Here is a 15,950-nt window from a genome sequence, read left to right as displayed (position 1 = left end):
GCTGCAACGAGAATTCTTATTTACTATCCACACAGTCTTATGTGAAGAACTTACAAAGGCTATAATCGAGCTCAAATTCTAACCAGACTCATGAAAAAAACCCAGAAAGATTTTTAAAGATTATTTGCTGCAGAAGTCAGCGACTGTCTCAAAAACACTCGAAGAGCAAATATCAGGAGATGGAAAGTGGCAAATATTGATGAGCTAAAATAATCAGCATTTCACTAAAAGGAAACATCCAAAGGAAAATAAAATTATTCTGGCTATTTTTTCTTTTTTAGTGAAACAACATGTATGTTTTATTTTCAGTTTGTTCCTCTGGAGCAGAGGAGGGAGAGATAAATGAAAGATGAGAGCCATAATCCGTGAGAGCACTCTCAGACTTACACAGATAGTGAAATTTAGCATTGACAGATACAACAGCAGCTCATCTCAGAGTCTAAGCTCTGCTCTGGAATCAGGGACAGCACCAAAAAGAATAGGGATAAAGAACCTTTATCAGCCTCAGCTGGTAAGAGAGGCAAGGTGTAAAAATAGCCTGCAAGCATTGTAAACCAAGAAGAAAAAACCTCCGTAGCTGATTTCTTGCCATTTTATTCTTCAAGTTGTTGCTGTTACAGCAGAGTAGGGTTTATGTTTAGTATTAACTACTACAAAATCCCCATAATTATTTACCCTCACAACAAAGAATTTCTTCCTAATATCTAATCTAAACCCACCCTCTGTCAGTGTGAAGCCATTCCCCCCTGTCCTGTCACTCCAGACCCTTGTCAAGAGTCTCTCTCCCATCTTTCCTCTTGGCTCCCTCAGGTACTGGGAGGCAACAATCAGGTCACCCCAAAGCTTCTCTTCTCCAGGCTGAACAATCCCAACTCTCCCAGCCTTTCCTCCCAGCAGAGCTGCTCCATCCCTCTGATCCTCTTGGTGCCTCCTCTGGCCTCGCTCCAGCAGCTTCAATAAAAAGGGAACAAATGAGGAAATGCACAGAAGATTCAGCATTTCATTTGGAAAACAGTGAACAGATGAACAGGCAACACTCTAGAAATTAATAAACGCTGATCTAGAAGGTATTTACAGAACTTTAGAGCATTCTGAAACAGATGACTGTAGGTTCTAATTAGTACTTTCAGTGTGTGTGTATATATATACATACACAAAACATTTTTGTTTGTATATGCACACAACTTATCTGAATTCACAGATTTCATTCACATGCTTCTCGAGCTGAAGAGATATTTTTTACCATTTTGCTGTATTTTAACAATATATTCACTACAGAGCGGTTTCATAATTAAAAGCCTTTAATTAAAGAAGATTAATTACACATGAGATAAGCACAAACACTAAACAAACTGCTTCAGAGAAAACCCAGAATATGACCTACCAAAATGACTTTCTATGCAATTACACATGCTGTGAATTACTGTTTGTACATAATTGCATGGGCTGTCTCCTTAAAGTCAACCGACCACACATTAAAGTTAAATAACATCAAACCAAAAAAAGAAGTCAGGGCTGATTGGGTTTGCAGTTAAATGTGTTCATTTTTTATACATCTCAGCATTAACACATTACTGGTTCAAAACCATTTCCCGGTGCTTGACCAAATGGACAAAGAAAAGGCAACACTTAGGTCCTACATCCAGTAATGGGAAATTTTAATTGCTTTGGGGATCTCTGGCATTATTCTTCCTAGCAGACAGGGTCAGACCAGCTTTGTACCCAAAACTGCACATGCTGTAGTCCACAATGTCAGAGAACGAAAGTAAAGCAATAAGAAAGGGGGGCTTATTGGCCACACTTCAAGAGCTATTTATATTCATTAAAAAAAAATAAAATCACAGTTTCACAGCCAACAGTGGGAACTGCAAAGGCAGGGGAAGAGAGCCACACAATTCAGAAAGCTTTCAAAAAGGGAGTGGAAGCCCTAGAAACAGTAGAAAATGAAAAATTGCACTAACTTTTAATTGATTTTCTAAAGACAACTGCAAATACTTTTGATAAATCTATCCAGACCATGCATTTTGCTGACAAAGGAAAAACCAAAGAAACAACCACCACCAAAACTCCCCATAACTCTGCTATTTCAGTGAAAATTGTCTATTTTTGCATCTTGGCTATCTTTAGGTCTCTGAAAGTTCCCTTCTTAGACTACATTCACGGACAGGTTTCCTGTATACAGAATAGAGATTTCCTAGACTGTTTTCTAACTTCATTTATAAACATTTCAATGACACTTTTCTCACCAGAAAGGTGTGGAAATGACAGGTTTACATTTTTAGGACGCTTTTTTCCCAAAGGAATAAGGGAACAAAAACCAGTGCAAGGATGAATTCCACCAGCAAAAGAACCTGAAGTTCTAATTATAGTCTCCAAGGCAGATGCTGCAGAGCAGTCTGCCAAGACCTCTTTTATTAGCTAAATAACCTCAAACTATTTCAAGAGTGTAATCTATCAAAATGTAGGGAAGAACAGAAGGCAATTTTAAATAAGTGTAATAACTGTTTTATTTATTTATTTGTTTTAATTGAAAGAAAAAAAATAATCTTTCCAAAAGGTTGATGTGTATGGAAGGAGCTAGCCAGGGAAGTATGAAAGTCCTGGAGTAAAAATGCAATATACATCACAGACTGTATATATATATATGTATTTGTTGTGTGACATTTAATCAAACTGTCAGAATCATGACATTTAAAAGCACCTGAGACCAAATTCTGCTCTATGGAAATTTTTGATTGCTACTGACTTCCAGAACCCAAAATTTCACTATCAGCATGTATAGCATGGGCAGTGAGTAAAAATGAACACAAAGTTCAGGAATAAAGTTGAAGGCAGAATGTATGCAGCATGCTTTTCCCCTTTTACCTGGTGATATATGGGGAAATTTGAAGCACAAAGCAATTTGAAACACAAGCAAATTATATGCATGAGCCTAGAGCACCTGCAGAACTTTAAACTGCTTAAATGTAACATTAGTTTCTCCACATTGCATATGTTATATTTGTCTTTTGAGCTACCTTGAAATTCTGATGACAAAGATCGTGGTCATTTTATTTCCCCCTCCCTGGGTGCTGCTCTAGCCTGCTTACTAGCCTTTGGAAAATTACTGCCAAGAAACAACAGCAACTGAGATGCGACTGCTGTTTTCTATTCCTTCATTATGCAAATACTTTGAAAAGAGAAAATATTGTGTGCAAGCTAAAAATAAACGGACTTGATGATCAAACCCATGCTTTATAACATAAATGCTGATGATCTCATGTAAATATTGATTCAAGAAAGGAGGCAATGTTTTGCTTAGGTCTAGACACATCATTACTGTAGCAGCCCAAGCCCCGTGTGTGCCTGTACAGAGAGATCTGCTGCCTTCCCATTGACCCCTCGACTGCTGCAGGAACCCCCAGTGCAGGTGTGAGCTGAGCTCCTCGCACAGGCTGAGCACAGGTGCTGCTGGATTGGAACTGCAGGCAAAATGGAACTCGACACAGCCTTTCCTGAGATCCTTAAACACCCATCCTTGCAGTCCTCCGAGCACAACCAGGCTGAGGGCAGTGCTTATCCATGAACACCATTTTATCGGGTGGCTTCAAACAATAATAGCAGGTATTTTGTAAAGCTTCTGTAAACTGTTAGAACTCCAGGAGGAGAGTATTTCACTTACCTGTCAGCAAAAAATAACCAACCCTCATCAAACACAGGTTTGAACTGATGAAGCACCACCTCAAAATAATAAAATAATGTTTGCAGTGGTCTTCAAACAGCAATGAGCTCTCAGTCTGAACTCAATCCATGCTGCTGCTTTGTCTCAGCTACTGCTTCTTCCCCTACTACAGAGAGACTTTTTCCTTTTTATTATAATTATTGAAAGAACTCTTACCTTTCCATCTCATATTCTTTCATTCCTGGTTTTACTGCCTTCATTACCTGTAAGATACATATTAACATGGGACAATCATAGCAGGAGGGAACCTCATATTTATAAATTTATGACTTACAACTATCTCCAGAGGAACTTATAATACAAAAATATCATCTGTACTTTATTTAAATTTACATCAGTAGATGTATTTTAAAACTACATTGGAATCAATCTCATTTTAATCTTTATAAATGCTTGCAGTCTCCAGCAATAAAGCAAGTTTAATTGCCAAACTACTATATCCTAATGAAGTGTAGCTCATCAAAACACAGTGTTTAATTCTGAAAGATGTGGCAAACTTGGCAGCAAGTCCTTTTGTTTTACTTTAGCAAAGCAAAGCTACAAACTGGATTATGCTACAATGGAAGATTCTCTTTTATACTTTGCAATCTGAATCAACAGAAAACTACTGGAGTTAACACTCGTTTACAACTCATAAATCTTATTTTTGTTCTCAGATTTGCTAAGAATGTTTTATTCCTTTGCCTGTTTCTGTATTATAGAAATTCTAGGCAGCTGATCTACAGAAAAAATACTCTCAGATGCGAGAAGATTATTCAAGGATGATAAAGAAGCAAGGAGAATGAATGCAAATTGATTGTCCCTTGACTTTTCAATTTTACAATATTCACTTCAAAACATTCTTACACTTCCCAGTTCAGAAACCTGAGCAGGAGCAAAGCCAGCAGCTGAGTCAGTTACCTCATCAGCTACTTTTACCTCGGCTCCCTTCGGTCACCACCACTCCCAGAACTCATGGCCTCTCTGCATCACTACATGGAGCACAGGACTGACACCAGGAGAGCAGCACAACTCCAGCACAGTGCTGGGTCCAACCTGAGCAGCCTTGCTGAAAACCTGGACTTGTCTTTGCCCCACTGGTGCAGCAGAACTGCAAGATTCAGCACTGCCCTGGGGGACAGACCCATCTCTGAGGAGCAACCTAAGGACTCCCTGCCCCCATATGGAAACACTTCTCCAGTCTGGAAGCACCTGCAGAGAGTTACCTGATAGTTAAACTTTTCACACCTCCACATGCAGACATAGGCCTGATTAATCTTCTTGATCTTTTCTTTCTCCATCACTTTGCAGGTATTTGTGCACGCAGGACAGACAGATTGCAAGCAGGTCACCTTCTGCTAAGGCTCCAGCTCTTACCCCAAACCACACTTCATTTCTCACACATCACAAATGCACCAGTGAGTTCAAGGACAATGCAAGGTATATTACTGGGCTGTAATAGGAGGGATATTATCCTCTTATTTCTAGCCAGCCTTTCCATTATTTTATTACTAAGCAATTCTGGGTTGCTGGGAACATTTTTTGAGCACCACTGCTACACTAAGAGCAGAAATTATTAACACTAAAGGACCCATTACCTCTTTATGAGCTTCACTGGAGATTTTATTGGTGTAGCGCAGAACTTCCAACTCCATGTCTGTCTTAATCACACGACTTTAAGAGAAGGAGAACAGAGAGCATGTTAGGCTGCAACTTCACAGTTAAAGAATACAAAATTAAAAAAAAACCCTGAAAATAACATGCATCACCCATAGTAAGATGAGATCAAGTGCACCCCAAGAGCAAACAGCTAGTACAGTATTCATGACAGCAAAGCTTTGTTGGCTTTGATTCAGCATTAGCAAAACAATCTTACAAAGAGAAGTCACAAGCATTTCAATCATCAGCCTGCCCTGTTTAATACTTACAGACAAATGGTTCAACCAACATTTTTTTCAACTCATTCTACAATACATTAGGAACAAAAGCAATGCATTTCTGCATTTGTCATGACTCAAACACTCCCTCAAATGGAACATTTCTATAAGCACACTTGATTTACTTTTTAAACACCATTTGAAACTAGTTTACATCATTAAATTCCCAGATCTCCAGAACTTCTGTTCAGCACAATCCCAACTCCCACCTATTTGCAATTCCTCGAAAGGTGTGCAGGGGGTGGTGTGAAGAAATGCAATTTCTGTTTGGTATTAAAAATCCAAACCATGAAATTCAGAAACCACAGCAGCAGTAATCACAGCCATGATCTCCATTCTTTCACATGCTGCTGAAGGAAAATAAAAAACAAACACCCCAAAACAAAGGAACCCCCTAAAAACCTAATCCTGCTCTTAGGAGATAATGAATTTGTGTATGTTTATGTGCCTTGACACTCTCTTCTGAACTCATCTCAAAAATTCACCATTTAATTCTTCTCTACTACATGTATTTCTACCATGTATTTCAAATAAAAGCAGCTGTTTAGTGTGACATGAACAGGAAAGCACTGTTCCATAATTCCTGTTAAAAACCACATGCTCTTTCCACTGCTGCACATACTGAATTCCCAGTATTTTTCATGCCTATCTCTAAGGCAGTTGTGAGGTACATTCTCACTGTTTACAAAGCACAGAACTACATCTCCTGAAAACATTTAAACTGTATTTTCCAGCTCCACTCCAGAGTTTGCAGCAGTTACAAAGCACCACAACTGTTGTGCTTTGAAACTGCCACCGAGACACCCCTTTTTTATTGTACCACGCTCCTCCTCACACTGCTGTAGAAAACTATTTACCGTATTTCTGCTCCTGTAGTTTGCTTTAGTGAGTCCAGGAACAGGTTTCTCAGCCATCAGTGCCTCTGAGGTGAGATTAGAGCGTTTCCCACCGACAGTGATTGCATTGCCACAGCTCAGCCACTCCCCTTCAAACCCAACCTTTTGGCAAGAGCAAAGGTGCCTTTGTAAAAATCCCAATATCGATCAGAATGCGTTTCCAAACAGAAACACAGCAGGGGGGAACGGATTGACCTTCTTAGCCAGTTGGAATATGACACAAAATAATCATTGTGCACACTGAGAATGTAAAGAACGAGGTTTTAAAAGTGCACAAAAAAGTGCAAGAAATTACACTGGGATGGTAAACTCTGCTGACCACGGGTGAGGAAACAAATTTCTGCTTCTGTCTTTCAGCCAAGACATAAAGAACAGTGGCTCGGATACATTCCAGTTAGAATGAGGTAGCAAAGGCTTATAGATATTTTTATTTTTTTAAATTCTGTTCTTTGGAAGACTGCATGTGCTAGCAGGGTAATTTAATACTGGTTTGATGTGCCTTTATATTACTTTCAATATACAGTACATATTCCTGATCTGAAAGTGCCTGAAAAATAGGTTGTTTCATAATTCAGTTGTCTAATCTCTGCTGGAATCTGCTAGTAATACAAGTTAGTAACTGCTCCACAGCAAGGGCAAACAGTATTAAAACCCATTTTCCTTGACTTGGACATAAGGCTTCGGGGCTCAAGGTATTTATTTTAGATCACAGTTTCTCAGGTATCTTTCTGAATACAGAAATTCATGCTCAGCCTCAGACACAGTTTTTATGCAATGCAACCCCTTCATTTACACAAGGTCAGGCAGTGAAATATTTACAGGAGATGTTTAGTCATTCTGAGACCAACAAAACCCACAGCCCAACCATCAGCAGGGAAGGGAGGGAGGATGTGCAGGGAACAGGATCACCCTCTACTAAATACCAAAAAAGTCCCTGGTTACTCCTCCCACTTCCAAAATAAGGATAGGAAGAAAATCCCACCTTTGTTCATGAGCGTGAACTTCAACATTCTCTTAAAAACAGCTCTTGGACCAGTCACACACTCTGCATAAATGCATTAATATTTCAAAGGGAACAAATAATTTCCAGACTCCAGCTAATGCAACTGTGAAAATGGACAGATTCAGCACGGAAGGCAGCCTTCAGATTAAGAGGCACTCAGTGCAATCAAGTTGAAAGAGAAGCACAAGTCTCTGACTGTCAGGACTGGCCTAAAATTTTCAGCTTTCCCCCCTCATTTTAACACTGTAAAACCATTTCCTCTTCCTAATTCTCCTCTTTTACACACATTCTGTGCTTTTATTTGCACTTGGCCATATGAGCAGCTGGTCTTTTCACACATATCAGCCATCCAACAGGAGAGGGAAGCTTTAATATAAACAAGTATCATTTCAGTCCTGAAATCACATTTGGGCATTTTAAACGCCTGGATACCAAATTTCATGCACAGCCTCATCAGGTGGTCAGGAGCATACAGAACTCGAGGCAATTAGGAAGCTGAAACTCACCTAACTCAACTATATTTTCCCAAACCGGTGCTTTCCTCGAAGATACACAAATGTTTGCTTCTCTCTGTGCACTCTGCAGCCCTGATCACACCACCAGAAGTATTTGTTTCCAGTTATCAGCTCAGGGTTTTATCAGACACCTTGTTTTGCTGCTTTTTAGTACATGTGCACAACCTTAATGTCTCCTGCCTGTGACATGCATGGAAAACAGCCGGGAACATCCACTCCTCCTCGTCCTTCTGGAAACATTACATTTACAGACCACCTAACAAGTGGAGATGACGTCCATGTAGGCAGACCCCACAGTCCTGCCCTGTCTTCACCCTTTCCCACCTCTGCTGTTACCTTTCCACACTTTATTTATAGAAATTTCTCTCCCACAGTTGATATATTTATAGTCTTCTGCAAAGCATAAAAACTCGCTGAGTCTGGATCAAATGCAAAGGAGAGGCACCAGAGCACAATTCTGAAATTCAGGGGCATGAACACCAAACATAGGAGTTCAAAAACATGTTAAGAGGTTTATGACACTGATAGAAAAACCTCTGAAAACACAAAAAGCGTATGCACAGCTTTAAGACAGTAACATACAGATCACTTTCCCCAAAGAAACAATTATAGCTTTCCATCAAAGTAATACAAAACACAGAACACATGAAATCTTCCAGTTATAACTATCAAATCCCATTTTCACTGGGGTTACAGGAAAATACAGTATATACAGGCACAAAAAGAGCTGCACATTGCTAAATGTTTATTTCTAGCACCACCACAATTATGGTAGGCAGACATTGGTAAAATACAGTAACAAAAGGCCATTTTGCTGAGTTTTAGTGTAGAAAACCCTCCTTCTGATTAACAAGGAGATAATTCTGACAAGTTTGAGTTCATCTTCTGTTTGATGACATTTTCTTTTCAAAACACTGAAATCAATACTTAGTGTATACATTTTACTATCAAATTTGAAATGGAAGCCCTTAAGTTTAAAATGAAAGTTTTAAAATCTTTTTGGAAACGCATCCACTCAATAAAATAAATTTTAAAAATAAAAAAAAAAGTAAAAACACCCTTTGCTGAAATCCAAAGGTCAAGTTCTTCTATGTTTTATCCTTAAGTTCCATGCCAAGTCAGAAAACGTTGAGATCTTGGAAAAGGATGAATAAGCAAAGGAGGCAACAGATCCTTAATCACAAATGCTTCGCCCCTTGTCAGTATTGAACCATCTTTTTTTTTGCATTTTATTAGAGGATTGTATAATCCTGGAGTTGTCTTTTGTAGCTCCCAGTTCTCCCTGGCTGGTTCAGAAAGCTCAGCCATTTCATCTCTTGGTGGTGGTTTGACAGCAAGGCACAGAGGAGTTTTTCTGACAAGCACCACGTAAAACACAGCAGTTCAGAGCTTGCTGAATTTGAAATGATATGCATCCCTGCAAGGAGATGATTCAAAGGATGTGGTTTCCTACCCTAGAATACAACCCAAAAATTCATCTTCCTAAAAGAAAAAATTTCTTCATTCTAAAAATATTGTTGCTTTCCAAAGACACTTTCTTGGGCGGTAATTTGACATTCCAAGGAGATTTCTGTTTTAGTAAGCCTTAATATACATAACCTGTCATTCTCATATCGATTTCACCAGACACTTAAATCCTAACAACAGTCTTTAACATACTTCTGACTCAAAATGAAAGCCACCAAACCCAATAAAACCTTTTAAAACACTTCTGAATGCAAATCTGAACTTTGGCTTCACCTAGAACTTCCTTTCCTTGAAAGCCAAGTGGAGGGGAGGTGCATCCCAAGCATTCCTCTTCCCCGAGACTGCAGGGAGGACAGAGGCAGAAGTCCAGGCTGGCACTCACAGATCACTGAAGAGATGATCCTCTCTACCCCAGCTCCAAGTGCTGCCTTTCCACTGTGCTCCACCTCTCTCAGTACAACCTCCAGGGCATGGACCTCATGTTCACCTGTACCTGAGCTTCCTGAAGAAGATTCAACCACCCATTAATTGAAACCACAGAGGAGGAAAGCTTATCTGGTGACACCCTGGTTAGGGGGATGGAAACAGGCTGAAAGCTAACTCAGGAACAAGTCTGCAGGCCTGATCCAAAGCCTTCTGCAGCTCAAATTGTCACCTCTCTCTCTTCTCTACTGGGGTCCAAATTCTAGTAGGACAAAAGAGGCAGAGTTTAAAAATTAGTACCCTAAGCCTTCTGTGTCACAAAGCCCTCACATTCCCCCTACACTGGTGAGCAGGAGCAATGAGCCCCACTGCTGCACAGCTCCAGGGCCAGCCAGGACTCGGGGATGCAACGATGTCTACACAAAGTCTCCTCCCTTCCTACTTCCCTTCGAGAGCTTTACGTCGTGCCAAGCAATGGAAAATGTCTCCAACAACAGAAAGGTGACCTTGTGAAAACTCTACACCTTCTGAAACCACTCTGATGTTCCAAAAACAGCTCCACAGCTCTCAAGCTGGCAATTAGCTGTAGATGAAGACAGCAGTAGACAGTTCTCAGTCTGTGTGCTAATAATAAACATTAAAAATATAAATGTAGTAGCATTTAATACAATACAGGGATAGTGAGAGTGTACACTTGCCTTTTGTATTTTAAGATTTTAAGCTTATCTGTCTTAACTAAGGATTTGCTTCCTCATTTCTAGATTAATTTACCAAAAAAAGCTTAGATAAAAACCTAATTCATTAACAAAAATGTTCTTTCTTCAGTTAATTTCCTAAATGGTAAACTGGAAAGCGTCAGTTATGCAACAATCCTGAGAACAGAGTTAGCAGTGCTGATCAAAAGAGGAAGGCTAGTAAAATGCAGTAGTTTTGCATTTACTCACACACTAATTTGTCTATGCCAGATAGGCTACACCAGAATTCCCAAAGAATTACAAAGTATAGTAGTATGAATAATAATTCAACAAAATTAAGGCTACTAAAATAAATCCTAGAGAAGTAATAACACCTAATAAAATACTACCTGTTCAAAGTTTTGATCTACCTTTGATTTCTGTTGCCAGAATATAAATTATCCTCAGTTCTTTTCCTATTCATACAAATTCATATTTACATGAATGTGACTTAACTCCTAACACATCCTATAAAAATGTGTATCCAGACACAACGTTAAAGAAATGTTACATGAATTCTTTGCTTTTGAAAATGCTGTTACCTAGCCCTGTTTTTACTTTTACACATTATTTCCACTCCATAACATGAAATCAGCTTAAAATTAAAACTCAGATCGTAAAGTAGGAGGCTTCTGCAGAAGGAATCTCTCTGCAGCAATGGTACAATAAAAGCATGTTCAACGGCACTCAAAGAGGAAGGTTTTATGCTACTCACCATTCTGCAATTTCAGGATGAAGGATTTTGTTGTTCACGTTAAATCTACAAAAAAACGAAGAAGTCAATATTAAAAAAGCAGCCAGATGCATGTATTTACTCCTTTTTTTTTAAACTGTGTCTTTTCTGAGGAAGTAAAGTGAAAGCAAATATTGTATGGGAGTTCAGCATAGAGGAGACTGCACACACTCAACTTCACTGCATTTAATTTTGAAATACACAAGAATAAGTCAGATATGTAATTTTAAGGATGTGCAGAACCCAGAGTAACAATATTTTTGAGACATCCTTATTACCCTTCTTCCCCCAGAGTGACCTCCAAAGGTCCCTTCCAAATTATGCTGGGATTTTAACTTTGCTCCTCAAACACCCTTCAATGAAATTAACCACAAGGAATTGCTGATTTCAGCCTTTGTTTTATGCCTTCCCATTTTTGTGTGCACAGAAGGTGGCATGTGATAAACAAGCTTGCTTGGAGGATGGTGAAAAGGAAAACAACTTCTCCGTGTCTTTTCCAATCACAGGAGAGGCAAAGCAAAAGCTTCCACCTCACCTTGGCCTCTAATTGCCTTTCTGTTTATTTTCTACATTAGCAATTCATGTATTCTTGGAACTATTTTGAGGCCCTCTAAACAATAATATTACAGTGGCCAATAGAGTAAGAAGCTGAGTAATTAGGTGGAACACCAATGGATTTTCAAACATTGTTCAAGGGGTTTTTTTTGCTTACAATTTAAATGCCTAAGGATTGTTCTGCATCAAGGATATTTTCGTCTGACTCAGGACTGTTGGCTCCTCAGTTATGGCTTTTAAGAGAATTAAAATGCTCCAAGGCTCCCAACAGTTCTTCAAAACCATGTTGTAAGGCAACAATTCATTTTCCCACATTTTTCAAGGAAAAATTAAATCTATTCCAGGTTATTAACCATTCTTTATACCTCAGAAGGGACCAACTAAAGCATAAATCCAATTTTAAAAATTATTTAGAAGTCGTTTCTAATTGTACAAGGGTCTTCCCACATCCTCAGAAAGGAGAAAACAACCCCTATGTTTCCCTTTTTCAGAAACAGATGCTCATAAACTTACAAAATCCTAATGAGGAGAAGGTTAATAACTCTGTGTTCCTATCCAAGATACAAAGCAAAAACTTATCACAATATTCAACAAGGACAAGCTGTATGGTATTAATGAGAAATCACTGTAAAGGCAACTCAATACAAAAAGCCACCAGTCACAGAACAATGCATCATTATGGAATAAAATTGGTCACCTGGAAACAAGAAAGTATCTAAAGGGCACATTTTCCATTTAATCATCACCATCTCAAAAATTATTACCTATGTACACCAATGCAGAAATGATTCTGGAATGGAAGAGACAGTAAAATACAAATTTATACAGAGGAAAAGATATGAATGACAAAGTAAAAAAAATCAATCTATAACATTTCTAACAACCCAAAAGCCTGAGCTCCCTGCCTGGCTGGAAAGCACACCAACTGACACCACCACAGAAAACCAAGACACAGAAGAATTAAGCTGCAGCTGTAACAACAGGCAGAAAACTTCCAATAATTGTCAGACAGAAAACAGATCAATGAAGGCAAGTGTAAGGAGACACTGCATCACTGAAGAAAGCTCCAACTCCAGCTCTATGCAAATAAGAGTAAACTACAGTTATTGTAAAGGAACAAAAGAAAATAAAGGGCAGGGAAGGGCAGTTACAGGAGGCACCAGCTTGGACTCTGAAAATCCACATATCAAGAACCTTATGTGCTCACTTTAACCACAACCATAAATGGATGAAATCCAAAGCAAATCAAATGAGCCAAACATGAACCTCGCAACAGAAGACTATCTCATCTGAGCATTAGGAAATGGGGGAAAATTGCACAGTAATAATAATAGCTCAAATAACAGTTTTAGGAAAGCCATTTCAGCCACAGAGCTGTACCATCTGCATCACAGTCCCCAGATTTGATCTTTACAGGCCGTAAAGGCTCTTCTTGAACTGTCTGTACTGCCAGAAATGCAAGTTTTACCTGTTGGCTGGGACCACCTACTATGGGGCAGCTCCTTCTGTCAACTGGGGCAGCTAATTAAACAGACAGAGAGGCAGCAGGATTGAATCAAGAGGGTCCTGGGGGTGGAGGAGAGGCAGGAGGTCATCAGGTGAACAGCAGCTTTATCTCTCACCTGAAAGACAGACTTTGTGACGCAGTGTCAAGTAGAAAACAAGATGTTAGACCTCCAGGACACAACAGCAATTCATTTGTGGGAGAGAATCTATTGAAGGTCGCATTTCCAAGGCAGTTAAAGATTGAACTGTCTCAGCTCCACTCAGCCTCTGGGTTCTGTGTGAGTGGCTGCAAGGCCACCTGTTTACAATTGTGAGATTTCTAAGGCAGGTGACTCAAATTATGCATCACTGTGGTTACTGCTGTGCTTTAGGAATGGTGCTCCCCAAATCAGTGCTCCCACTAAACCCACACCACCGCATCCCCCTCCACCTGGAAGCACAAAAGGTAAAGATCAAGGGTTGGGATGAGAACAATTGACTGGGAACAGCAATGAGGTAAGAAAATGAACAGTTACAGCAGCAATATTAATAACAAAAGGTATAAGACAAACAAATTATTTATATAGTTTTGAAAAACTCTGACAATAAACAAAACACTGGACCCTCCCCATTTCTCCAATGGAAGGAACCCCTTCTGCTCCCGAGAGAGGGAGATTTTCCCTGCCCCCAGCAAAGATGTGAGGTGGGACAGAATAAATCGGGCTCCTGGCCATGCCCCCTCCCTGCTATTGCAAAAAATTAACCCTGTCCTGGCTGAATCAGGAAATTTACCCACAAGGCAGCTAAACAAACCACGTCCTAAAAGCTACTGCTTACACTCAAGGGGAAGAGCTTTTCACCACCAAGTACACAAACAGTGTTTAATTCACATAATTTGTGCACAAACCCCCACATAAAATCACCCTGCCTCGGCCTCCCAGCAAAGTTTTGATCTCACTAGACAGTAAACAACTTACTCTTACAAAACATGTACTGCCCTAACGTTAAGAGGATCATGCAGAGCAATTTAATTCTACATTTTTCTGCAATTTGCAAATTGACAATACTTAGATGATGAGATATGTGGTCTTGAGGAAGAAAACAAATTGACATTTGCTACAGTTGCAATCTGTAACATATTAATGCTCCCATTTAATCAACACAGAACTAAAAAATAGTACACTTAAAGGCATGTCCAAATTGATTTCGTACTCAGTTCTCCTTTAACATGCAAGGCAAATTCATTAGTTAAAAACCCCCTAGAAATCTACACCTCCTGTATAATAGCACGGGATAATGAGACCTCTTTTTTGTCAGTTTAACAAATACACTTTGTGTGTCTACAGTGATAAAAATCTAAAACATATTCATACACAATGTTAGAATTTTCTCCTCCTCAACATAGAGAGCTGTTCTCCTAATGACTGACTTCATTTCCAGCATGAAAAGAAGGACATTTAGGTGGTCTTCACTGTCATACCCAACAAGTGCAGTTCTGAGAGAAAGGAATTCACTGCAAAACTTTCAACGTTAGGTACAACTGATTAAACTGTCCATCATTTACATCAACTGATTCTGAGGGGAAAAAACCCTAAAACTGTCAACACAGTGAGCAAAGATTTATTCAACAGTGTTTTAAAGTATATGGCACAGGACTGTTCAACAGTACAGGTTCAAAATCCATGCTCTGTATGGTGAGTCACATCCCCCCCAAAGCATTTTTACAAGGACTACATAACTGACATGATTAGACTAAAAAAAATCCTGCACATTTTCTAGGCTGAGAAATGGGTCTATGAATTAGGGAAAAAAACCCCACAAACACAGAAGTTGGCCTTTATTAGAAAACAGAAATACGTATTTCTAGAAAAGAAATCTGCCTTCCACACTTGAGGTACCTGGAGCAAGAGAGAGCAAGTCACCTGTGCAAACTAAACTGACCTGGGGGGAGCTACCAGGAATACAGAATTCGTGAACAGTGCAGGTCTCTGGTCCTAAGCCCCTGTCCCACATTAGTCCATCCACTGAACCACAGAACCACCCTCTGCTGAGAGGGAAAACTCCCCACGAACCGCCGGTCTCCAATCGAGGGCAATACAGGAACTAATGAAAACCAAGATATAATTCACTATTATGGGCTCTGTAATCAGCATAAAATCAAGTTTGACTACTGCTAGCACAACAAAAATTACTTAGGGTTGATCTTCAGGGCACAGAAATAACCCATGACCACAGCTGTCATTTTGCCTCAAATGACTATTTACTGCACTACGAAAATTAATCAAATAGCTTAGGTAATAACGTTCCAGAAGAAGTTCAAAAAGTTCAAAAAGGCAAGGAAGCGACATCATTAGGGTAAGAAAAAGACAGCTTCTTGACAGAAGCCAAGGAATAGCTTGCAAAGAGAGCAAGATTCAGTTTTTTCAGGAAATTATCCATTATTTCCAGTATTATCCATCATCAAAAAAACCCACCAAGGAAAACCCACACCAGGCCAAGTCA

General features: G+C 39.4%; 1 protein-coding gene across 2 annotated transcripts in view; it reads right to left on the bottom strand.

The window, feature by feature from the left end:
- PEPD (peptidase D) overlaps nt 1–15,950 on the bottom strand; it is a 134,417-nt gene that overhangs the window by 90,500 nt on the left and 27,967 nt on the right. For both annotated transcript variants that reach the window (XM_050311623.1, XM_050311624.1), the window contains 3 exons: nt 11,391–11,435; nt 5,299–5,374; nt 3,878–3,924 (listed from right to left, as the gene is read on the bottom strand). In XM_050311623.1, coding sequence (XP_050167580.1) covers nt 3,878–3,924; nt 5,299–5,374; nt 11,391–11,435 — 168 coding nt within the window. The remainder of the gene's footprint in view (nt 1–3,877; nt 3,925–5,298; nt 5,375–11,390; nt 11,436–15,950) is intronic.

Source organism: Myiozetetes cayanensis, unplaced genomic scaffold, assembly GCF_022539395.1.
Source record: "Myiozetetes cayanensis isolate MyiCay16 unplaced genomic scaffold, myiCay2020 scf16, whole genome shotgun sequence".
NCBI classification, from domain to species: domain Eukaryota; kingdom Metazoa; phylum Chordata; class Aves; order Passeriformes; family Tyrannidae; genus Myiozetetes; species Myiozetetes cayanensis.
This window is presented reverse-complemented; position numbering and strand designations above follow the sequence as displayed.